The 27,035-nt window shown below is 42.2% G+C and overlaps 2 protein-coding genes across 2 annotated transcripts; one reads left to right on the top strand and one right to left on the bottom strand.

The window, feature by feature from the left end:
* Positions 1–1,326: 1,326 nt before the first annotated feature.
* On the bottom strand, positions 1,327–7,848 carry LOC122757052. The gene is made up of 2 exons (XM_044008304.1): positions 7,700–7,848; positions 1,327–2,169 (listed from the first exon to the last, which is right to left on the bottom strand). The coding sequence occupies exon 2, from the start codon at positions 2,052–2,054 to the stop codon at positions 1,416–1,418; it is 639 nt and encodes a 212-aa protein (XP_043864239.1). The 5' UTR covers positions 2,055–2,169; positions 7,700–7,848; the 3' UTR covers positions 1,327–1,415.
* An 8,263-nt stretch (positions 7,849–16,111) lies between these two features.
* LOC6574019 (homeotic protein empty spiracles) lies at positions 16,112–26,746 on the top strand. Its single transcript, XM_002000041.4, has 3 exons — positions 16,112–17,630; positions 25,477–25,634; positions 26,077–26,746. Exons 1-3 carry the CDS (start codon positions 16,700–16,702, stop codon positions 26,611–26,613), a joined length of 1,626 nt encoding a protein of 541 aa, XP_002000077.1. The 5' UTR covers positions 16,112–16,699; the 3' UTR covers positions 26,614–26,746.
* The last annotated feature ends 289 nt before the right edge of the window (positions 26,747–27,035 follow it).

Below are 27,035 nucleotides of genomic sequence, written 5' to 3'. Positions count from 1 at the left end.
GGATCCACTTGCCGCACCTGCAATTATGGCAACAATTACACATCCAATCATCCAATTGCTGCTGCACCTGATCTATAATTTTCCAATGGCCAGTGAGTTACTTTTCACAGCTCGCGGCATTGTTTAACAAAATTCGAATACACAGCAAATGCATGTGTGTGTGTGTGTGTGTGTGTGCATACGGAAATTTACAAGAGAGACTCTAGTTAATGAAAGAATAATAAGACCGTGTGACACTGACACGGCGTGTGGCCAAAATATCAAAGTCAACCATTGAGCCAGAGGCCAGAGCTGCCATCGCACGACGCATCTCACATGAGGCAACATGCAAAGTCAATGAGGTATCACAAATAAATAACAGATTCAATGGAATTCCACAATGACACCGACAGCTAACAAAACATTTGGCATTTCGCATTTTGCATTGCATTGCGAATGCATTTGTAAAATGAGGCAAAGCCCACTCGGATTGCACAGCGCTAAAAACAACAGCTGAGCCTCAGTTGCTGAGCCACTGAATGAGTGAATGAAAACATAGACAGAGGGCAGAATGTTCTAGTTTAAGGAGTGGACCACTAGGATATAGCCTGTTTATTAATAACATATTTTAGAGTCAATTAATATTTTGTAGCAAAGACAGAGATGAACTTATTCAGAAACTTAAGCTGTGCCTAGAGTCCTTCTGGAAATATATAGGAAAAAATATAAATATAAATAAATTTGATTGATCAATGCGTACTATTAGCTCCGTTGGCTAAATTAGACTATGCTAGATTGGCAGCTTTTTTTTTTTGAATTCCTGCTTAATAGTGGATTATTCAATAATGATTTTCTTTTTTTTTTTTAACAGCAAGTAGGTAATATAATACAAATTTAAATACACTTTAAGTAAATGTATGTATGTATTATGTATTATGTATATTACTTATTAATAGATAAATATTAAATAAATAAATATATTAAATTGATGTTAGATATATTATATACACATTGTCCTTCCAAAAGGAGTCTGGTCCTTCGATGGCCAGTGTATAATATTTATAAAAAAAAGTAGACAGCAACTTGCGGTCTCTCTGAAATATACGAAGTGCTGGCACCGGTGTTCAATTTTGTACTGAATTTATTAAATTTAACATGAACGCAAGCGCAGCTTGCACAGTAGAGAGCGCACCTATGCGCATCTAACAGCGAGCAGCGAGAGAGCGATCTTTTGGAGAGCGACACTCCCGTGCTAGCGCGTACAATAACAACTTCTCTGTACAGTGGTTCAGCTTCAATTACTTAACCTATACAATTTCGATAATAATTCAATTAATAATTCATAATAATTCAATTTCTTATAATAATATAATAATATTTCAGAAGGCAAATATCCAAATGCCTTAACATCGGCCGCGTTGAAAGGCCGCAGGGCTTCAATAACATGGTGTATTAGTGGAGTGGCAGTGGTGCAACGCGATGAATTGCCCTTTTATATGTGCCATTTTTGTCTTAACGACAATTACGCGCACTCTACCATCTCCTCCGACTATGGCTTCCGTCACCACGCCTAGCATCCACTGTTGTGGAGGAGCGTTGTCCTCTCCCACGAGCACGACTGCTCCGACCTGTATGTTCTGTCTCTCCTTCGTCCATTTTGACTTCTGCTGCAGGCTGAGCAGGTAGTCCCTTGACCAGTCGTTCCAAAATCGACGCTTGATGTTGGATGTCAGCTGCCATCTTTTTAATAGTGTCAGCTTGACGTCGTCGACTGGCTCTGTGGACGCGATTGGCAGCGGCACGAGCGTTGCTCCTATCAGGAAGTGCCCTGGCGTGAGCACTTCGCCGTCGTTGGGGTTGCTGCTGGGAGCGACCATTGGCCGCGAATTGAGCACGGCCTCGACCTCGACCAGCACGGTGGCCACCTCGTCTTGCCGTAATCGAGCGCTGCCCATCGCTTTCAGCAGCAAACCTTTGGCGGATTTCACCGCCGCTTCCCAAAGGCCGCCAAAATGCGGCGCTCGAGGAGGGATGAATACAAACTCCATGCCCCGCTCCGCAGCAAACATTTCCATGTCCGCTGTGTTGCCATGGAACGTAGCTTTGAGGTCCAGCGTGCGTGCAGCACCCACGAAATTGGTGGCATTGTCGCAGTACAGCTTCCGGACAAGCCCACGTCGACCAACGAACCTGGATAAACACATTAGAAATGAATTTGTGGTTAAATCGGTGACTAATTCAAGATGCACTGCCTTCGAAGTAAAGCAAACAAATATGGCAATATACATTTTGACTGGCGATTTGCCCCGAATTCCCAGCGAAACTAGTATTGGACCGCAAAGTCCACTCCACTGATCTCAAATGGCCTATTTCCATGTAAGCGATCAGCGGGAAGATTGCCCATTATTTGGGATAAGAGTTTCGGCTTGTAGCGAAAACAATGTACACATTTTCGGACTACTGCACTGCAAGCCTGTCGAGCATTGACCAGCCAAACCTGCTGACGAAGCAGGCCCATTAGTACTAGGGGATTGGCGTGGCAATGAGAGTGATGCAAATGCTCCAAATAAAGCGTTACTAAACGACATTTTTTGGAAGCAACAATGGGAATTTGGCATTATGTGCTAATGGTGCCTTCAATAAACGACCTCCTACTCGTAGCAACCATAACATACGCCTGCCATGCTGATGTGGGTGCAAAAATGGTGTCAGTTTTTGCAATGACGGTTGCAACACGACTGACTTCTTTATTTTCTTTATTTCTTCGCTGAATTCAATGTGTTGAATTACAGATATAACTGCAAGGAATGCGAAGCTTAACTCAGAAGCTGTAGGAACAAGTGAAGAATGACTTTCTTGTTTTCCATTGATAAAGCGGAACATATAGGCAACGATGCGGATTAGCTTAGAAAATGATGACGTTGACTCAATAAGATGTACGATAGGATTTGCTACCTCATCGACCGCGATCATAGTAATTGCAGTTCTACGCTTCTCTAGCAGCTCTAACTCCTTTGATAGGGTGATTTGTGGGTTGGCTGGCCACAATGTGTCAGAGAGCTTTAAAAATCCTGGTCCGCAAAACCACAATGATGTTTTAAGCTCCTCAACTGAACATCCCCGAGATACAATATCTGCTGGGTTGTCTTTCGTTGGTACATGACGCCAAGATACATTAGTTGTCAACTCTTGGATGGTTGCAACGCGATTAGCAACGAATGTGTTCAAGCTAGATGAATGCATTCGCAGCCAATGAAGCACCACCTCAGAGTCTGACCAAAATGTGACTTGATTAATAGGACAATCAAGTACTTTCCTTACCGCATCCCATAAGGTAGCTAACAATTCTGCAGCACACAACTCCAGCCGCGGAACAGATTTTGTTTTCAAGGGCGCTACCTTAGATTTAGCGACTAGCAGCCTGGTAGTGATACCCTTATCTGTTTGCATTCTTACGTATAAACAACAACCGTAAGCTCTCGTTGAGGCATCAGCAAATCCATGGATTTGACATCCTTTCGATTTAAGTGTGCCAACGTAACGAGGTATATGCAACGAGTTTAGATTTGAGAAACAGCTAGTTACTGCCTCAAATTCTTGCCTCATTTGAACAGGCAATTGGTCATCCCACCCAAGTTTGTGCAACCACATTTCCTGTAAAAGGACCTTCGCACGAGTTACGATCGGACTTAACAAACCTAAGGGGTCGTATAACCTTGCTACAAATGACAAAACGGATCTTTTGGTCTGTTGAACTTCTACTGGACAGTTCATGGAATATCTAAAGCTGTCATTCATTGGATTCCAAATTAATCCCAATGTTTTTGTGTCCTCTTGATGACCAATAACTATATCGTTTCTAGCTGGTTGTGCTGCGAGTTGTTTACAATTGGACGACCATTTTGTGAGAGGAAATCCAAACTTTTGAAGAATTGCGATCAAGTCTCGATGCAACAAGCACAATTCTTCGACGCTATCTGCTCCTGTCAACAGGTCATCAACATAGAAATCTCGGGCTAACGATCTTGCAGCAGCTGGATGAGTGGAAGCATGCAAGTCGCTTAGATGTTTTAAACATCGAATTGCTAAGAATGGAGCAGTCGCTGTCCCGTACGTTACTGTGTTTAATCGAAAGATTTGTAACGGATCAGTGGGCGTTTCCCTCCACACAATAAGTTGAAAGTTGCGGTGGGACTCGTCAAGTTCAATTTGACGGTACATTTTAGCGATGTCTGCTGTAGCAGCCCAAGAACGAAGTCGAAATCTTAGCAAAGTCTCCCATAACTGCGGCTGGATGGTCGGACCCACCATGAGTAGATCATTCAGCGACAATTGAGAGGAGGACTTGCTAGAGGCATCAAACACTACTCGAAGTTTAGTGGATGCGCTGTGCGGTCTTAGCACGCATTGATATGGGATGAAATAATGCGGCTCTCTCGGAATTTGATTGTTAGTTGGGCTCATGTGACCCAAGGCCAAGTATTCTTTCATAAAGTCAATATACATTGGCCGAATGTCTTCTTGCTTGCTCATTCTTCTTTCCAAGGCCAGAAATCGTCGCTTGGCTGTGTCGTAAGACGTACCAAGACAATGTGGGCTTGATTTGAATGGCAGCGACACTCTGAAACGACCCGAGGTAGTTTGGCAAATAGTCTCCACAAATGACTTCTCGCACAGTTGTTGCTCTGGGGTATACAAATTCGAATTAATTGTATTTGGCTTTTCTTCCAACTCCCAGAACTTGCGAACTATTGAATCTATAGCTATGTCGTCGTTTACGACGCTAATGAAAGTCGACGAACTAGTAGCTGCATTCAATGTTCGGCAGCGACCAGATACAATCCAACCAAAGGCAGTCAATTGCAATGTTGGGTTGTTATCGGATCCTTTTATTTTGCCTTCTCTTAATATATCAAAAAAGATATCAGCACCGAGCAACAAATCAATACGTTGCGGCTTGTGGAATTGAGGATCAGCTAATTGTACATTATCAGGTACCTTGATCTCTTCAGTGTGCTTCTCTGGTTGATACGACGAAATGGAACGTAACACACCAAAGTCTGTTCGGATTTCTATGTCGTCCGTTCGGGACGCTATCGAAGTTTGAACGCTGTGCCGAACAGATGACTGACAATTAGCAATGCCCAACAATTGAATCCCAGATCTTTGCCGTTTTAATTTCAACTGTTTTGCCAGTTCTTCAGTTATGAAATTTACTTGCGAGCCGGAATCTAATAAAGCTCTAGCTAAGTGATAAGATCCAGATTGATCTTTTATCTTCACAACTGCAGTTGCCAAAAGAACTTGATCAGAGGCTATCCGTGCGTGATTTACAGATGAAATCTGTGACGAAGTGACACGAGGGACTGCTGATACAACTGCTGAGCTACTTTGAGCCGCTTCAGAGCTGTATCTATGCAGTATGGTATGGTGCGGCTTAGAGCACACACGACAGTGGGCTGATTTGCAAGCAGCCACTGAGTGTCCTGTTCGCAAACAATTTATACAGAGCGGATAGCTCTTTGCGAACGTAAAACGTTTCTGGCAAGGTATTGCTGCGAACGACGAGCACGAGTGAATGAAGTGATCGTTCTTTTTACAAAACACGCATTTGGGACTCTGCGGCTCACTTGGCAGAGCGACAGCTAGAGAAGTTTTCCCAATTCTTTTCTTATTATCCTGAGCTACCTTACGACGTGGACCAGATGAGTCTTCAGCACTTAAATGCTGATACCGTCTGTTCAAGGCAGCTTCACAATCTTGCCACAATGGAAGCTTATTGTAGTCAAGATTCTCTTCCCACCTAGAGCGCGTGCCAGCGTCCACTTTCATCATTACCAAATGGATGAGCATGGCATTCGAAATCTGCTTATCAGATCCTAGCGATAAAAGAGATTCGTAAATGGCACGGACTGAGTCTATCAGCATGCGCAAAGATGATGCTGACGGTTCGGACATGTGTGGGAGATCAAATAGTTTTGAAATGTTGTTAAAAAATATGAGACACTGATTGTCGTACACATTTTTTAAAGCAGCTAACGCTTTTGGATAATTTGCATCTGTCACCTGATATGCCTTGACAGTGCCTAATGCTTCTTTGTCCAAGCATGACAACAAGTGGTTAAACTTTTCTATATTTGATAACCCTGGCTCGTTGTCGACTAAACTCTCAAAAAGTCCAATGAAATTCTTATATTCCGAATATTCTCCGCTAAACTTTGGCAGCTTTATATTCGGTAGATTCCTAGAATGTGACACTGAGCTAATCATTGTAGAGTTAGCGGGACTCTCACTTTTAGGTTGGCTATCACTACCTCGCTTCATAAGAAGTGCTTTTGTCGATACACACAAATCTTCTAACGTTGACCGAGGCACTAAATCTGCGTTAATGTCGTCCAACTCTTGTTGTGTCTTAAAGGCCTTTTCTATGTAGCGGTTCAATATCTCAAGTCGACATTCAATTTCAAATGGCTCTACTGGTTTAGTGTAATCTTTTAATGATTTATTAATGCGTGTTATGTCGTTTGTAACATTTTTGTAAACGGCCAACAGAGCTTCGACACGCTCTGATGATGACTCGTCCATAGACCTATTCTTTCCTCGCTTGTTAGTCATGATGCTATAAGTGATGCTCAGTTGAAACCAATTTCAATCGAAACAAATAAAAGTTCACTTAATGTATGACAACAAGCGAAGAGCAATTCAAGAATGTTAACAAATGCGCGCGATCGTAATAAATCTCAATATATTACGCTGGCAGTGTTAAACTATACTTGAGTGACTGTTACGATATAGCGAAGACAACAACCAAAATGTTGAGTGACTATTTGGGCAAGTGGTCTATTGAGTTATATTTGACTGTTGAGCGACTGAGTGCAATGCATTCATAAGCGAGAGCGCGCCGGTATGAATGCCAAAATATAAGTGCAGATCGAGCTCATACAATGAGCGCAAAGCGAGAGTGCAAGTTTTGAGCGAAAATATATCCAAGTGACGAGCGCACGTTTTGAGCGCAAAGCGAGAGCGCTGCTGCGTGTGCAAGCGTGGGTGCAAACGATATTGCAAGTGAGTATGCAATGAGCGCAAAGTGAGCGCGCACTAATATGTGCAAGCGAGACAGTAAAACGAGAGCGCAACTATAAGTGCAAGCGCGAGTGCAAACGATATTGCAAGCGCGCATGCAAATGATGAGCGTAAATTAAAGCGAAATTTGCTGTGTAAGCGCGAGTGCAAACGATATAGCAAGTGAGTATGCACTGAGCGCAAAGTGAGCGCGCACTAATATGTGCAAGCGAGACAGTAAAACGAGAGCGCAACTATAAGTGCAAGCGCGAGTGCAAACGATATTGCAAGCGCGCATGCAAATGAAGAGCGTAAATTAAGAGCGCAATTATCTGTGCAAGCTGTGAGCGCAAGCGCAAAACGAAAGTGCGAGACGAAAATGAGCAAAAAAACTGTAACACACTAGCGGCGCCAAAGAAAACTTGGATTATGCGAGGCAATAGAGATTGAATTATTTGCAGATCAAAGGTCAATATGCACCTTATTATTATTTTTATTTATTTTTTTTTTAAATTTCAATTTGAAATAAGCTCAACACAATGTACATAGGCGTAGATTGTACATACATTAATATTTTGTATGTCTCAAGTAATGCATTTATTTATTTATGGCTTGCATTACTTGGTCATCTATGTGCTCTATGTATTTATGTACTTCCCTGATTATCCACAAAATCCATAATCCAGCTTCCTTCAATTCCAGAGAGTGTCCACCCGGGGGCGCCAAAAATGTCCTTCCAAAAGGAGTCTGGTCCTTCGATGGCCAGTGTATAATATTTATAAAAAAAGTAGACAGCAACTTGCGGTCTCTCTGAAATATACGAAGTGCTGGCACCGGTGTTCAATTTTGTACTGAATTTATTAAATTTAACATGAACGCAAGCGCAGCTTGCACAGTAGAGAGCGCACCTATGCGCATCTAACAGCGAGCAGCGAGAGAGCGATCTTTTGGAGAGCGACACTCCCGTGCTAGCGCGTACAATAACAACTTCTCTGTACAGTGGTTCAGCTTCAATTACTTAACCTATACAATTTCGATAATAATTCAATTAATAATTCATAATAATTCAATTTCTTATAATAATATAATAATATTTCAGAAGGCAAATATCCAAATGCCTTAACACACATGTTTATATATTAACATAAATAGGTATTAAAATATATGAAATATCATAACTTATATAGTTTTACTCTACAACGAAACAGTTCATATCTCTACCTGCTCCAGCTTCTCAACTCTATTAGCAACACATTCCGATAGGGATTATCGCGGCTCATTGTCATAGACCTGGACAAGTTGTTGTTCATCTGGGGTAAAACTCATAAAAAAATGTTCAACTCGACCGCTTGGCGGCTGTCAGCTTTGGGGCAGACGCTGGCGTCTCCAGTTAAGCACAACTAATGGGGGACAAGCCCAGAAAAGTGTCAGGCAACACCCACAATAAACCCCAACTGCGGGCCACTGCCCCAGAAGAACAAGCCCCGAAAAAAATAAGTATACAAATTAAGGAAAACATTTTGTAAATGTCTAAGAGGCAGTTGAACAAATGCACAGAGTTCTACACTAAGAATTAATTAATTGCCAGCCAAAAAGGGAACAGCAACAACAACAACAACAGTAACTCGGAACGTGTAAATGTATCTGCAGCTGTAGTTGGGGCATCCGTGAGATACATGCGCTTTAATAAATCAAATGAAAACTTTGTGTTTTCTCGGATGCGATGCTGGCGCCACGCAGCTTAACAATGGCTAAAGATACAGATACCAATACACCGATACAGATACACATGCAGATACAGATACAGCTACAGATTCATATACCACAATGCCTAACTGACACTTTCTTCAGCCTGGGCAGCTTGAACCGTTACATAGCTGTCGTTGGCCTAATCTCCAGATCGCTGTTCGCTGATCAGCATGGCGCTAGCTGAGATTATGATGGGCTCACGACTCTCGCTGCCCGATCGACGGAGGATGCTGCATTCGTGCGTTACTCGAGTGCAACTAATTGCCGCACGTTCGCACCCAATTAGCGGCAAAGAGTTGGGACTGGGACGAGGCTAAGTGCAGCTATCAACACTTGCAGCTGCAGCTGCATCTGCATAGGGTTGCAGGAATGTATCTGAGAGATGCCTGGCATACCACGAATTATGATTAACATACAGGCATTTGATCTGAATATTAATTGATCCACACGCGTCAAAATATTGAGCAAACCACAAAACACCAAAAAATGAAACAAGCCAGCACAGGCACAGTCCCAATCGGTGGCCATTAAGTGGGGGGTGTTGACAAATGTCTTTTGTGTCGCGGGCACACACATACACATACAACTGCAGTCGCGCTAGGCGACAGATCGTCGCCCTTCACTTTCCAAATAGACGCACAGTGGCACGAAAGTGATAATTAATTCACTTTTAAAAGATCCCAAACATAAAACATAACTTTTATAAAATTTATTTTTAAATTATATTTTTAAAATTTAAATTTAATCTAAAATAAATTCACATATGAATTTAAAATGAACCCAAAAAATCAAATATAATTTTTATAAAATGTATAATACATATATTATGAGAATAAAAGTTTTATCTAAACAAAATTCACATTTCAAAGATGACACCAAAAAATAATAATGATCTATAATTATAATAAAACTTATTTATAAATTTGTATTTAATATAAATTTACACTTTAAGGAAAGCAAAATAAAAAATTTTTTTAGTAAAATTATTTTGTATATTATAATATAATTATGTATATATTTATATGTAAGTATTAATAATATTTTTAGATATTTACATGTACTCATTAAACATGCTCTTGCAACCACTGTGCGGCGGCAGCGTCAACGCAGCAGCTGTTTGTAATTTTCACGCTGACTCAAAAAAAAAAAACAAAAAAGGAAAGGAGAAAATATTTTTCACTTTGTCTTTTGTGGCGGGGGCGTAGCCCAAGACGAGCAACAGGACAAGGATGTGGATGCGGGGGCTGGCATTTGTGTCTATCAACGCCGTCAGAGTGCAATTGCAACCGCGTGGCTGCCGCACATTTGTGGCAGACACAATTATGAGTCGACTTCGAGTTCAAATCGAATCGATTCACAATGCATTTGCCCGCTATGATGAGTGAATATGAATGAATATATTAATGAGCAGCGATTTGTCTGCGCGCTAACCACACTCACATGGATCCACTTTCCTTGCCACCCACTTTCTGTCCATTTACGCAATGGTAAACTCAAGCTCCTGCATCATGTGTAAAATCTGTTTCAATGTCATTTAAGTAATTGAAAACAGATTTCAATTAAACACAAACCGAACTCAAGTTGAAAACTTTAATGATATTTGAACTCAAAATTTTATTAAACAGAAAGTAGATAAAATCATATCTGAAAATATGTATATTTGGAACTGCGAGGAATAAACAAAATGTATGTGTGAGTCTCTGATTTCTACTTTCTCTTTTAAGCCCACCTCATGATCATTACTCCAACTACTCTACCAAGTCTCTCTTGGAATTAAAAATAAAAATTATATTTTATATTCTGGAACATAAACTCTCGCATTTATTTACAGATTTACTCGTCTATTGCTAATAAAGTCAGCGCAATATTTGCATGGACTGCCCCCAGTAAGTGCGAGCAAATATTTTGGATCGAGCAAACAGAATCCAGATCAACTCGCTGATGCCAGATCAAAGCAAAGTTAGTCCAGCTGCTGGCAGATTGAGATTGAGCTTCAGCTGATCAGCGCGTGTTTAGTGCGGCAAATCCGAAACTTAGCTCGGAATTTGTGCGCCTGAAAGCCAGTGGAAATCCAAGATCAATGCAGGACTAACGCTGGCTGGCTGGCTGGCTGGCATGTGAAAGGATCATACAGGATCTGAAGATCTGCGGATCTGCGGATCAGTTAAATCACCGGATAGCGCATTTAATCCAATTAACGAACCTGCATACAAACCTGCGGCCTTGCCTAAATTGTGGGCGGTTGAATAGCTTAGCGCAGAGCAGCGGCCAGAGGCAACGCCAGGTAGTCGCCGATGGATCTGCGAGCATTCGGGTTCCTACACGGGCGCCGAAGTCGAAAGCGAGCGGGCACTGATCTTGGATAAGTTGATTAATTAAAATTTCGCTCAGCTTTCAAACGAAGCTCATTATTTAATGAGGTTTCTGACAAACCCCTGGGTGTGGCAAGTGGCGACGGTCTGACAGCCAGTGGGTAGCATGTAGAGCTGGTTGAAATTACATTCAGATTCGGATTCAGGTTCACATTCGGATTCGGATTCAGATTCAGATTCGAGGCGCGACAACTGCCGCAAATTAGCGCAATTCGCTTCAAGCGTGGGATGCACGCCAAATATTTTATTAGCTCATTATGCAAAGCGAATTGGCATTAAATTCAAACAAAGCTGAAAGGGGCGTGGCGACAGTGGAGGGGCAAAAGCTGACGACGCTGTCAATTTCAAAATGTGAAAAGCTCCAAAGCGTTAAATGAACAACTTAAAGAGCCATAAACGACGAAACAAAAGGGCACAGAGAATGAGAGAAAAGAAAGCAACAATGTGAGAGAGAGAAAAGTATTGAAATCTTCAAAAAGTATTTAAAAACTATACTGCTATTCAATTTATTCTTTTATTTATTATCATATGCTCGTATATCCTCTATTCTATTCGTATATTCGTATATTATTCATTTTGATAATTTTAGCGTACTTTTGGTTCATTTATTCACTCGAATTCTTCCATTTCACGTCAATGCATTTCTATTCAAATTATAGTCACGGGCACTCCAGTCCAGGTAGAGGTGTTGTTCGATTGGACACGCTTATCGGCGGAAAACCGCATTGAAATTACGCCAGGACCTGCCCAAGTTCCATAATTGCGGTAATGCCGATAATCTGTTCTTGCCATAGGGACCGCATGATGCCTATGCCGATGCCGATGCCGATGCCTCTGAAGTCGTATACCTTCGGTAGCTGAGGGATGCGCCCATTGCTTACGCGCGCTTAATCCCCTGGACCGCCTACTCATAACATCGAGTCAGCATCTAATTGTTTGAGGAAAGGAAAGGAATGGAAAGGAAAGGAAAGGAAAGGATTGATGAGCCGCGAGCGTTGGCCATCGATAATTGGATTAAATACGCGTCCAGCGAACAATCTCTGGTGATCCTAGCGTTAGTCCAGCGCTGATCTCGGATTTCCACTGGCTTTGAGGCGCACAAATTCCAAGTTAAGTTCGGATTTGCTGCGCTAAACACACGCTCGGAGCTGAAACCTGGCAGCAGTAGCTGCCATTGCTCCGCACTGTCAGATCTGTTTGATCTTGAACTAAGCGCTCAATCGGCTGCACAGCAAATCCAAAATATTTATTTGCATTTAATTAAGTCGCAAGCTTAGCGACGGCAATCGGAAGTTCGACGGGTCACGCGGCTCTCAAATCCGCGCCATTAAAATTCAATTAAATTGCTACTTCCGCCAAGAGCAAACAATGAGCATAAAAAAAAACATAGAAGTGAAATATGGGAACCCTTTTTGGAAGAGAATTTTAATTAAATCTCTGCCACTCCGTGTGACAGCATCGCCAAAAATGCTCAATTATTAAAACAAATAATACCAATTAGTTGTGTCAACAGTGAGAGCCGCAGCCCTGACAATCGCAGCCATTGCTCCCAATTATGATGCGCTAAAGAGCCGCCCAGACGGACACCACCAGCAGCAGCGATAGCAGCAGCAGCAGCCGCACCAGCAATAGCAACAACAAAGGCTGCTGCTTTAATTGACACTCAGATGCCGCCGCCATCATCGCCATTAACGGCCCCTAGACTTGCCCCCGCTGCTCATGCCTTGGCCCAGCCTCCGGTCCGGGCGGGCAGAAGAGCACAGAAATCAGAGATGAGACAGTCGCTGGCTCCTCATTTGTGCGTCTAATGAAAACGCTAACGAGACACACATACATATACATAAATACATACTCTCACACACACACACACTCACGTATATATACATAGAGTGGGGTAGTGCACACATTAGCACAAAACTCTTAGGCAACGCAATCAATTCGCTTCTGATTTCAAATTTATGTACCTCATCCGCAAAGGAAGCCGAGCAGGGGGATGCTAAAGCTGTGGCTCTAACTGTAACTAGAGAGTGACAGCGATATCCAACCAGATACCACCACTCACACACAGACACAGAGGCATACATAAGGGGGTCTCCATTTTCTCTCACTCTCTGGCAAAGCCGTGCAAAGTACTCCTGATAATGAGCTCCATCTCGTTGGCAATTATTAAATGAATTGGATTTATATGTTGCCAGCAGCCGCAACAGCAACAACACGAGCAACAACAATAACGGCAGCAACAACAACTGTAATTCCCACTTGCTCACTTTGCTACATAGCCGCCCCTTTAGATAGTTACGCTCTCTGTCACTCTCGCTTGCTCGCTCGCACTCACTCGCACGCTCTTGCAAGCCGTCAGCCAATGGGAAACGTTTATTGGTTGCTTGTTATCTGCGCTGTGAGTGTGGAACGTGGAAGTCTCGGCCTGTGGAACGTATTCAGCATACAGTGCAGTGCTAGGCTAGGGAGAACGTTTTATATACAAATTTACGAACATTTGCACTCATTTATTTCAATATATAAATACTGTTACTTTGACTTTCATTATGTATTCAAATTGTCTACCTAAATTTGTTAATTTTGAAACAAATTACCTTTAATTACTTGCAAAATAGACGGGATTTGTGTGTGTGTGCATATTCTGTATTATGTGAATTTATAATCGAGGCGCTGCAGGCGATGGGCGTACCAGCAACGATATCAAATAATCACATGCAAACAATAAACAAAGCTAATTATTGCATTTGGCCGCTGCCTTAGTCATATTTCAATTACAGTAAAAAGTCAATGAACACGCCTCTGCCCATTGGCAGTGCGAGAAACAGCAACAACAACAACATCGTTGACCTTTGCTAAAACAGCAATGGCGTCGAAAATGCAGAAGAAGCAGAGGAAGAAGAAGAAGCAGAAGAAGATGGAGCCTGCAACTCATTGTCTGACTAATTAAATGATTTATCCCGAAACGTGAGGCAGCCAACACTTTGCAGCAGACAACAGCAACAGCAGCAACGACAACAACAACAATCCGAATCCAGCTGCAACAAAAACCAATTACAATTACCGCACCCAAAGGTGCCACAAAAACATATACTCATACACACGCACACACACACTCACAGAGGGAGAGTGCTGCACAAATGCAGTTACTGCAAGGAGCCAGACAGAGGAACAGAGAACCAGAACCAGAGCAGGAGAACGAGAGATGCGACGACAGCAGCAGCAGCAGCAGCAGCAGCAGCAGCAGCAGCAGCAGCAGCAGCAGCAGCAGGAGTCGCCGCCTGAGCCAGGAAACTTTATCTAGATGCATACAAATCCAACACAAAGCGCACGTCAATTTATTTGCCAGCCTCGGACGGCTGTCGAGCGTCCGAATTGGGCAGAGGCGGCGGACGAGGCTGGGCTGGGCGGTGGGCGGGCTGGAGTGGTTGGACTCGGCTCATATATAGATTTACCTATGGCAATGCCAATGATGACGATGTCGAAGTTGGCGCTGCATGTTTTATGCCTCTGCTGCAGCTTTAACGAGGTGTTTATTTTCACAACTCTCAGGGCCAAGGCATCTGAGTGTATATGTGTGTGTGCGTGTGTGTGAGTGCGAGAGCAAATCCCTGTGTATGTGTATTGTACTCTTTATTGAAGGTGCAGAAAACGAGGGCCCGCCCATTTTCATGCTGGACTCTTGGGCCGCCAACATGATGAAGATTCGATGCCCGATGACGATGCAGTTCGTGCAATACTTTGTGCAGCCAGGGGCAGGGAGTGGGGCCAGCTGAGGGGCACCACTTTGACGGCAGGGCGTCTATGGAAATAAGCAATGATGCTGACGCCGTCGCAGAAAGGTGACTACAATGGTTCGAAAAAACAAAGTTTGCTATGTGGCTAAAAAAAAAGCCCATCAAAATTAAATATACAAATTAAACTGATATAAATATGTTGCAGTTACAGTTCTATAAAGTGCGCAGTTAGAGAGTGGATACAAACGTATTAATAAAATAATTTTGAAATAAAATTATTTGTTTTTCTCTGCAGAAAGAAAAAAAATTTTATTACATAAAATGATTAAATAAATTAAATAATTTCTTTTACTAGAAATTTTATTTGTTTTTTTTTTTTTGCATTTTTTTGGTACATTACTTATCTACATTTTCTTATTTATTTAGTTATTTTTTTTTTTTTTATAAGAAAGAAGTTTTTTTTAAATTTCTCTTCAGGAGCTATAAATAATAAAAATAAGGTGTTTTAGTATAGATAATCCTACGTTAAAAATTTTATATACAAATGCTAGTCTTATGCTGATACAGTATGGTATACAAATCTATATATTATATATGATATTGTATTTAATAGAAGATGTCAATTCATATAAATATAGTTGGTTTCATTCCAAGCCCAACTCGCTCGAAATTCACAGTTTCTCACGCACTCAGCAACCACTGTGCCAATAAACGCTGACTGCCCATTTTCAAAGTACGCCCCGCATTACGGGCAGCAGAGTTCTCTCTGCCAGCAGCTAGTTGGGCACTAAAACCACAAACGCTTTAATGATGCTGTTTTGTTTAGCGCAAATTGTTTGTTTCGCTGTCATAAACTGGTGCGAAAAATGGCCAAGCGCTGCCCCGCGGTGAGAGCCAAGCCCAGAGCGAGAGCGCGAGCACAAGAGCCAGGCAGAGAGAGCGAGCGCGAGCGCGAGCGCGAGTGAGAGCGAGAGAGCGCCAAAAGTGGACCAGACTGACGAGTGGTCACAACACAGCGACATACACACACATACGCACACTCACACGCACATACACATACAGCGTGCTGGGAGCTGGTTTGAGCACTCCATTTATCTGCGCTGCTTTGGCGCATGCGCCACGCGCATTGGGGGCGAGCGAGACAACAATAGGGCGCAGCAAATCCGCAGCTCCGCTGGAATGCCAGTGCCAGCCCGGAAAAAAATGAAGCGACAGCCAGTTTGATTCCGTGATTTTGTGGCAGACATTCGCGCGCGCGTTTTGCGGCAACCGCCACGCGACGTAACGCACTGAGAAGCGATTTTCACGAGACTCCAAATTGCCGACGCCCCCGCAGCAAGGTACCCCCCGACCCAGCCAGTAACCAAGAGCGGGCAGCGTCGCACATACAGCTCGCTCTGCCGGCAATTAGACGCCTTTAGCTGCTCTCGCATAATGCTAATGGCGTTGACAGTGCTCATCAACGCGACGACCGCAATCAATGGACGTTGTCAACGCGGCTGCCGTAGCCACCGCTGTCAATTCGCCAGTGAAGTGCGACGGCCACGCTTCAGTAGCAGCAGCAGCACCACCAGCACCGATGCGCTCCACTATATCAATGTCAACGACGGATGCCAATCGCTGATGCATTAAACCAAACTCTTGATCTATTTATGTGCTTACGCGTTCACTAGTGTGTGTGCGTGTGCGTGTGTGTATGTGTGTGCACCGATCCAACTGACCCATCTGTTGTGCTCATTGTTTGACCCTCGTGCGGTGTTTTCCATTATCCAACTATCGAATCTCTGAACATCGTCGTGCCAAATGGTCACGTGCGGTCGTCAAACGTTCAACATGCTGCCGATGGCGCCGACGAATCCTTTTGTGGTGTCCGTTAGCTCCACAACAGCTCCGTCCGCCTCAGCATCGTCCTCAGCCACCGGTGTCAATTGCTCTTCCAGCACAAGCAGCAGCAGCAACAACAACAACAACAGCAGCAACAAGCCAAAGCTGGCCTTCAGCATTGACTCCATAGTCGGCGCCGAGCCATCAACGCCAGCGAAGACGCCGACTCATCCGCAGCGCATGACTGTTATTGCCTCGCCACGAGGCGACAGCCCAGTGATCGCCGCCACATCACCCTCCATTGAGAGGCGAACACCACGCGGCTTCATTTATTGCCGGCGACGGGCCTCCTTGGATGACCGTTCACGAAGTCCGCCCACGCCGGCCAGCCGGTCCCCTTCCCCAGCTGCAGCTGCGTCTGTGGCACCACCCACTGCACCCATTACGCTGCCCGGACTCATTCGCCCGCTTCCGCTGCCGGCTCCAACAAATCTCACGCTACTTGGTGCTCCACGCTCCACGGATAGTGCTTCACCTACGGGAACGGCGCCCGGCATCCCATCACCCGTTCGACCCACAGCGGCACCGCCTCCACCTTTTCTCGCCGCCCAGTTCCAAATGGCCGCCGCCTTGGCGCACCATCATCACCAGCAACAGCAGCAACAGCAACAACAGCAACATCCTCAGCATCCGCCTGTGCCAACGGGGCCACATCATGGCCCGCCGCCACCACCGCATCTGATGCCCGGCCATCCGCTGGGCATATTTCCAGGCGGCCCCCATCCAGGACATCCACCGCCTCATGGTCATCATCCATTTGTGGCCGCTCCTCATCTAATACGTGACAGCTATCCGCTCTATCCCTGGCTGCTCAGCCGACATGGACGCATATTTCCACGTTTTCCAGGCAGTAAGTAGTCGAACCAATAATGGGCTCTTGCTCAATGAACCAGTTCCCGATGGAATGTCGGGAATATGTATATACCCATTTATGCAACCAAATTTATGTATATAAAATCCTCAGGGTTTTTAAGTTTGGTATGGATTTTTCTTAAAAGATTTCTTAATAGATCAGTTAAGATACGTCAAAACTTAATGAAACAATAACATTGCAGTTGGATGCTATTAACTAAAAAAAAAAAAAAAAAAAAAAAACAGTCAACTACTTTCTAGTATTTTGCATAAGCCGTAACTGTTGAGTTGAAGTTTCCCGATTTTCTATTTTCTAGAAAGAATTTCTCGATTTCAACAAAGTAAATAGTTGCCGCCGCAATGAGCGTAGATATACATAATACATAACATTCCTTATATTGGGCTGCCAACACATTCCCCAGCAATTCGGTAATATCATATGAAGTATTTCGCGATTTATTAATCTTAACAATTTCTAAGTCACGAATATATTTCGTTTAGTTTAATGGATTTTGCAATGCCTATACAATAGTTTGGGACACGCATTTTTCGTTTAGTAAATTGATGTAAAATATGGCTCTATGCAAGTTTTCAAGTTTCAAATTTCAGACTGAGCACAATCAAAATTAGTTTAGTACAAAACCAGTTTGCATCTTTCTCTCATCTGTGAGACAATAAAACAAAACACAAGGCAAACAAACGGAGACAATGGAGCAATTCATCAGAAACCAAATAGACAATCAAATTTTTAAATATTTTAATTATATCCAAGTTTATGTTTAATATATTGTATATTGATTTTATGCAATGTCCGCATTGACGGACGTATAATAATATTTCCGGTATTTCTCTGTTGTATTAACAATACATACATATATACAAAATAAACAATATATGTTTGGAGCAAATATATTGGGGACAGACTCCTTCCTGAACGCTAAATCGGTAGGTTGTACTTCGATCGTGTCGTATTACCTAAAAATAGTAAATTAAAGTCCAATCAAATCAATTTATTTCAAAATATAATTGATGAGTTCTGTATATAATTTGTAGAACTAAACCCCTGGAATTTCTAGCTCTACTCAGACAACTTTTATATGCTCAATTAATAAAAGCTTTGAGTATTACGTAGTCCAGGCATTGGTCAGCTTTTGATATTTCGGTTTTCATTATATTAGAAACAGCAAACATCAAGCCACAAACAAAACCTTATTTAGGCAATTAGAAATAACTCTAAAGTCTAAGTTGTAATTTGAATCAGGCTCGACCTTCTACAATGTAAACTTTCGAAGGGCACTAGGCCTGAGGCAAGCTGCGAGAAGAGAGAATTAGTGGAGAACCACTAAATGGTTATTCGGCTCAAACCACGCAATAACTCACTTATAAGCAGCAACTGTTGCTGTTGTTGTTGTTGTTGTTGCTGCACCTTATAATTAAAGTTAAATAAGTAAATTGCAAGCATTTATTACAAGTTAATTAGACGTCTATCAGCCTCATCATCATCATCATCATCATCATCATCATCATCATCATCGACGTAATCGTCATCAACAGCAGCAGCAGCAGCTGGAGAAGGCAATGACCATTTTGAGTCGTCAAAGCGAGGGTGTGGGGCAGCGAGCAGCAGGGGGGGACAGAGGGTGGGCAAGGGGCTAAACCAAACCGAACTGAAACGAACCGAACCCATTTTCATAAGTATTTTCAAACAAATTACATTTTAATTAAATTGTTTAAACAACATTACACACATCGTTAGGTCAAGCAGCGTACCTAAATACCCAGCCAGCTGTGCGTGTGTGTATTGGGTGTGTGCCAGTGTGTGTGTGTGTGTGTATATGAGTGTATATGTGTGTGGACTTAAAATTACCAATTAATGGCGCTTGAAAGCGACGGCGCCACTCACTGAGCAGAGCCCCTACGGTGTATGTATAACACAAAGGCACACACATACATACACACACTCACTCACACACACACACACACACACACACACACACATACCTGCACACGGCAAAAAAGTGCAACGAGTGAAATGTTAATGCGTTTTTAATTGAGGTTTTGGGGCATCCAAGCAAACGAACCCATCGCCAGACCAATTTCAATTCCCAGTTACGAGTTACGAGCTACGAGTTACCCGTTCCCAGTTCTCGTCTCTCATCTACGCTCACCCGCCCGGCCGCCCCTTCACGTGCACATGCAGAGTGATCCCAACCGCATGCGTCTCACAACATTGTCATTTATTATTATTTAGCCTTTTTATGCTACATTTTGTTGTTGTTTACTTCTGTTGTTCTTTCTCTCTCTTTCGCTCTTTTGCTCTACTCTTATAATTACAATTTGAATTTTCATGCTGCGCCATTTCTCGCATGAGTTTAAGAATTATTTCGTGTGTGTGTGTTTATTTTTTTCGTATATTTGGGTTACATTATTTTCGGCACACTCACACACCTTTCACCTGCTTTCAACGGACCTCGTTACGCCTTAATTATGTTGTATGATGTTCCATTATAAAAAAGCAGGCGGAGTTTGCTCTCCAAGTATATTGTTGTTGCTGTTCTCGAGTGTTGTTGTTGTTGTTGTGTCTGTATCGTTAGTTAAGTGCTGTAATTTTCGCTTGATTTATGAACGTGAAAATGGAAATGTCAATGTTTCGCATAACGATTTCATTAATTGTAAGTGCTTCGCTCAGTGCAACTCGTGCGCGTCATTTTGTGGCAGACAGGGCAGAAAGAGGTCTATAGCGCCAAAGATCAAGAAGATAATTATGATGACAGCTTAATTACAGATGCTCCCAACAGGTTGCAGCAACAAAACAAGCCTTCTTCTTCAAGATCCCACCATGATATGATACAATATATACTATTATATTTCCGAAAAGTCATAAATATTTATTAAATTATAGTTACTACACTTTGGTATATACCTTTAAAATATTTTATTAAATTCAGTTAAGATCGATTTGCTTCTTTTGTAGCAATTGTTCGACTCGCCATTATACTAAATATTTATTTACAAAGAGATTCCTGTACATGCATCAATCAAGCTCTGGAATAGATACCCTACAAGTTCAATTGGATATATGAATGTACATATATATCAGAAACAAACTTTAGATTTCAACACCCGAATAGAATTTCAAGCTAACGATCAATCTTCCATTGATAACACGTTTCACTTTATGGCCACTACAAAAGATCAGCTCTTATCGCTGACTGACAGAATATTTGATTTCGATTTCAACTCTGATTTTATCTGCCAATGTCAATGTACTGCGAGGGTAATTGCAATTCTAGCAGCGAATGCCAATAAATTAATGAAAAAATCATGAGAGCATAAAACTAAAGCCGAAACTCATAAAAAGAAAAAAAAACAGGCAACAACAACAACAAAAAACTGCAATTGTATATAAAGTGATAAATAATAAGATGGACAAAAACCACGCAGAGCCAACGATCGATCAGAGTGGTGCGAAGGGAGCTGAAAATGCGCACTAAGGCAACACTTTAATCATAAAAAACTACATATATGTGTGTATAAGTGACAGCTGACAAGGGTGTGAGCAACAACAGCAACAACATCAACAACAACAGCAATGAAACAGCAACAGAAAAGCGGACACATCAATTAATTGTCAATTGCGCGTATTTTCGCACGGCGGTTTCTTTGTGCTTGGCCCTCTATAAAAAAAGAAGGAAAAGCGAAATATGAAATACTCTTGCGCACCTCTGAACTATATATATATATTATATATATGAACTATATATATATTATACAATATTTATATATTTTTTTATAATTTTTTTTCAACTCGTGATTTTTTTCGTGTATTTTATTTTCTTAATTAATTATTGATATTTATTAAAATATGTTCAAAAAATGTTATTAAATAATTTTGACATGTGGAAAAAATTTGCATTAATAAATTGCATAAACGAACTCATTTACTGTGCTATAATAATGTTTTAACTAACATAATTATGCTTATAATTAGGTATTGTGATATGTATATTACTAATTTTGCTAATATAATTATCTATTTTTAATATACTGTTTTCTCTCAAATTATTTTCATTAAGTTCATTAATTTATTTTGACATGTGACATAAGTTTCATTGAATGAATGAATTTCATAAACAAACAAGTTTGTTGAGCGAAAATAAAATTTAATCTATTATAATCAAGTATAAATATTCATATGGGTCAAAGTATTCAATGAGATCAGAGAACTATTGCTAATATGCAAAGGAATATAGTAAATTATAAATATTATCATATTAGCAATTTGATATACAGATTTAGTTACATATAGTTATCTATATCACAGACTCCCCCATTTACATATAAGAGTAAGATCATACTAATTTATAGATGGAATTTCAAATGATAACTAGTTCAAGTTTATTATACATAATGGTTGGTTTAACTAGTTGGTGGGCTAATACAGAAGACAAATATTGATAAATAGATGGATATTATTTATATTATATGATATATGAGTAACAGCTGTCATCTAAATTCTTTCTATATTTATATACCTATAGATATTATCTAGTCCAATGTATTTTACTTGATGTATGAGCAACAAACTTCAACAACATTTGTAACACACATTTGTAATATATTCATAAACCTATAAGCTAAGGACAAACTTTATATAATACATAGGTAACATTTACAAGTAATTTCCCACAAGTCATTTAGTTCCACTAGACATTATTAGAGGCTTTCGTCATTTAAGTCAATTATAGTTGGTATAGAAATTAAATTGACTTCTACATTCCTATCCAATAAATATCTTCCTTTTCTGATCACAAATATTTGCCATTACATATCTCCTGAAAAATCTGTTATACTCTTTATAAGGGTATCAATACGAGCTACAACAAAGCGAAGGCAAGTCAACGCGCAACCCGCGCAGTTCATTCAAAGATACATTGCGTCCAGATCGATGACTGGGGACAGTCTATGAAAAAATAATTAAGTAGCCATTGTGCGGCGCACACTATCAATTATAGTCTTAGGAGCAGTTGTTGTCGTTGCCATTGCAATGGCCTGTGGCAGTGGCAGTTGCAGTTGCAATTGATGCTGCTGCTGCTGCTGCTGCTGCTGCGGCATCTTGTAGCCGGCGTTGTTAGCTGTCAAATGTAACAAATGTCAGGCAAACGGCGCAGCATAAAAAACTGGATCACGGCTGTGGCAATTGTTTGTCAAGTTCGGCGGGGCACACGCATCGGTGGCAGGCTAGACGCACCACTGCGTGGTTGCATTTATGAAGTGTCAAACTGACAAGTTCCAGCGAGCTGCGCGCTGTTGTTTGTTGTGTTCCGTTTAGCTAGGCGTTCGACGCTAACAAGATACAAAACACAATGCGACACAATCGCCTGAGAAAGGGCTCATCTGATGCCTCTCTCTCTCTCTCTCTCTTGCTCTCCCTCTCTCTCCATCTTCAGCCCTTCTTCCATTTGTTTTTGTTTGCTTTGAGCTGGGCTAAGCTGCTGCTGCTGTTGCCCTGAGCTAAATATCCTGTTGGCTGAGCTGCCAGAGTTCAATTTGCAATGTCAATATTGATTTTGTAATGGGCTCAGCTTGTCGCAAGCTAAAAGCAGTTTCCTGCAGGTGATGCCGGCTCATCTCTTGGTGCCCACTTAATCATTATAATTATGGCATAGATGTGCCCTGCCGGCTGCTGTAAATCTCGGCATCATCTCTCGCACAGTAGCGAGCTCATATCCCGAACCAAATCAATATTCAAATTGTGGCTCAATTCGAATTTTGCTAACTTCACGCAGCGTCGTCGCGTGAGATGAGAGAGTCAGAGCCACAGCCAGAGCCACAGCCACAGCCACAGCCATTCCAGAAATCGTGATAAACGTCAAAATATCACGTTGTGCGAGTGCCTTGCCCGCACTGGAAACAATGGGCCACAGCGAGCCGAGAAGGAGGCGTCGTTGGCGGCTTTTGTCGACATTTAGGCGCGCTAAAGTGTTCAACTTGGCGTTCAACTTGGCCGAGGACAGCACCCGGCCGAGGCACACATCCCAGATCCCCGATCCCAGGCTCACTGTGGCGGCTTCTGCGCAATTGTTTCGCTTATCAGCGATGTCGAGACATGGCAGACACAGCGCCAACGCCGACAGCCGTTGCGGCACGATCCACACGGCCTTTGTTTTCACTGTGCTCAGGCCCATGTCTGGAAATTTGTTTATTGTTTTGTAATGAGTTTAGCAGGCCTGAATTTGCGGCATCTTTCAGCGACGGCAACGGCGACGGCATTCGCGGAAATCATAACCAGCAAATTGAGGGCCATGTCGCCTAATTGGCAGAACCAACGGCAGCAGCACCGCCAACATACATATACATATGCCAAGGCAGTCGGGTGGTTCGACTGGCTGACGGACTGGCTACACGTAATTACCAAATTATAGCGCCAAATATGTGCCGGTCACGCTGTGCGAGCCATTTCCCACTGGCGGCCATATTTGAATGCTTTTCAACACTTGCGATGACAACACTGAAACCAAAAAAAAATGCCACTCGCCCCGTCATGCATGGAAAATTTATCAGTGGTTGCTCTGGCTCCACCTCGGCATGAAAGCCATTTAAAAGTCAAGTGGAACTGGGAACTCGCAAAATGGCAACACAATTCCGAAATGGTGACTGAAACGTGGCTACTTTAGTTGTTGTCATTAACTAGTTTAATTGGCAGCACATTTTACGCTCTGTTTGAACATGTAGTTCCCATTATTAAAGGCCTATTCTCCATATTGTGCTTTCACCTTATTAGCAAATACTTTGCCATGCACACCTGTATGTCATGGTCTAATTGATTGCCTTTTGGTTACTTATTTTCTAACTTAAATAACATTTGACATTTCAAATTTGATCGCTTAAAATAATTTAAAGAGTTCCAGCCATTATTGTACAGTTGGAAATGAAACTTCAATATATTAAAATATAAAGATTAAAACCTCAACTTAACTTCTACGTAGCTCTAAGCTATAATTCCGACATTATATACATAAATTTTTGTTTACTTTATTAACTGAGCTTTTATTCCACATTTATTCCTAAGAACAACCTGTGGATAATTCCATCAATGGAAATTTCGAGAACATGCACTTTGATGGAAATTTTTTGTAATAGAAAGTGTATTTTATAAATCAGTTAAGACTCTTTCTTAAAGAATTATTTGCAATTTATAATATCTAGAATTTAAGTGAATCTATGGTCTAACTGAAGTCGATGTTGATATATGATGTCATGATAATAATGATGAAGGGGCAACTGAAGTGGTGTGGATATAAGAGTTTGTGGAGTCTTGATTAGTGAGTAGATGCGCAATAAGATCAGGGTTGAAAAAAGGGAAAACTAGAGGCGGGTGTAGGTGATGATTTAGGCGCAAATGAGTACAGTCTTCGAAATATTTAAACTAGGAGCACTGCATATTATACAGACAAGTCCTTCGGCTTAACTCAAATTGATGTGGAGTAATACAAACCTCAATATAGGATATATTGTGACAATAAGATTTTGTGTGTTCGAACATTAGGCAATTGGGACAGTGAATAATCCTAGGCCAATGAGTTGGGTGTCTCGACTGTATTGAGTTGTTTACAGAACAGAGATGACTCTACTTCTTATAATACTTAATGTTCATTTTAAGCCTTTTTGGTAGGATCTAACTGAATATCCAAAGGCAGCAAACATCTCAATTTGTATATAATTTTAATTTAAGTCAAATTTATTCCTAAATATATCAGCAATGAATTTATTAATTGATCACATCGTAGCGATATGCTTAAGTATTATATCTGATTTATTTATTATGTGAACAACCCTTACAGACTTCCTGCTGCAACCGTTTCGCAAGCCAAAGCGGGTGCGCACCGCCTTCTCGCCCACGCAATTGCTTAAGCTGGAGCACGCCTTTGAGGGCAATCACTATGTGGTGGGAGCGGAGCGCAAGCAGCTGGCCCAGGGACTCAGCCTGACGGAGACACAGGTAAGCAGGGCAGACAAACTCCAAGCCGTAAGAGGCCGTGCAACCCTTTCGATGGCCGCGCTTAATGCGCATCAAATTCAATAAATGCCTTGCCCAATTGGCCAGGCTCAACCCCGGGCTGGAGTGGAGCAACCCCTGGCCGAGCGTTAAGTGATTGCATGTCAGCTGGTAGTTAACTCGCCAAGTGCCGGGAGTTACCAAGTTATTAGCGCTAAGAGGGAGCACCAGCGGCTGGGCGGAGAGACCGTCCTTTGGGCATAGCTAGGCATAGCTGGGCATAGCTGGGCGGCAGGCGCAGGCAGGCAGATAAATAGAATTAAAAGACTCGTTAAATTTATTTACGAGCTGCCGACCCGTCGCAAAGGGTTGAGCGGCCCAATCAGTGCACCGCACTTAAGTGAGCCAAACTCAATTGAAGTTTATGTGTTTCTCGCCCGGACAGGTCAAAGTGTGGTTCCAGAACCGCCGCACCAAGCACAAGCGCATGCAACAAGAGGGCGGCGACAGCAGCGATGCTAAGAGCAACAAGGGCAGCTCCTCGGGCGGCGGCGGTGGCGCCGGCTGCGATGGTGACGAGGATGCCAAACACGATGGCTCCCAGCATAGCTCCACGGATGTGGAGGACGACGAGGACATTGAGGAGGATGACGAGGACGAAGTGATTGACATGGACGACTATGGCAGCGACCTGGATGCTGAGGAGCATCAGCGCCTGCGCGAACAGTTCCAGCAGCAGCTTGCCCAGCACCAGCAACAGTTGCTCCAGCAGCAGAACGAGGCAGGCGTCTTAACGCCGCAGCAGCAACAGCAATTGCTGCACCATCATCAGCAACACCTGCAACAACAACAGCAGCAGCAACAACAACAGCAGCAACACTTCATGCAACAGCAACAAATGTATTTGCTTGAGAAGGAGCGGGAGCGGCAGAGAGATCGAGAACGGGAACGATCTCGGGAGAGAGAGCATGAAAAGCAGTAATGCCCATTGAAATTCGGAGTTGCTTTCGATTGGCCTAAAGTGTCAGCTAGTTTGTGTTCCTTTGATTTGTAAATTACTTAAGTTAAAGTGTATAAATTAATTTAATATACATATATATATACATATTATAAATTAGCAAAGACCAGACTTGAGATTGAGTCTGAATATGAGTAAATATTTCTTGCAGCTTTCAATTTGAACGGAAAGTAGAAAGTGAGTTAGAGCTGCGAAATCAGCGATGAAATCTCCTTTCGATGGTTTCACTCTACTCGATGATTTCAGCAATCGATACTTGTGATGGTTACATAGTTTGACCACTAAGTGAAACGATATATCGACATCGAACGAGATCCTTTGAACTATCGCAAAATTGAATTTCCATCGCTACTATCGATGGTACTATCGCCGGTTTTACCTGCTCT

This window comes from Drosophila mojavensis, unplaced genomic scaffold, assembly GCF_018153725.1.
Source record: "Drosophila mojavensis isolate 15081-1352.22 unplaced genomic scaffold, ASM1815372v1 contig_277, whole genome shotgun sequence".
In the NCBI taxonomy this organism is placed as follows: domain Eukaryota; kingdom Metazoa; phylum Arthropoda; class Insecta; order Diptera; family Drosophilidae; genus Drosophila; species Drosophila mojavensis.
This window is presented reverse-complemented; position numbering and strand designations above follow the sequence as displayed.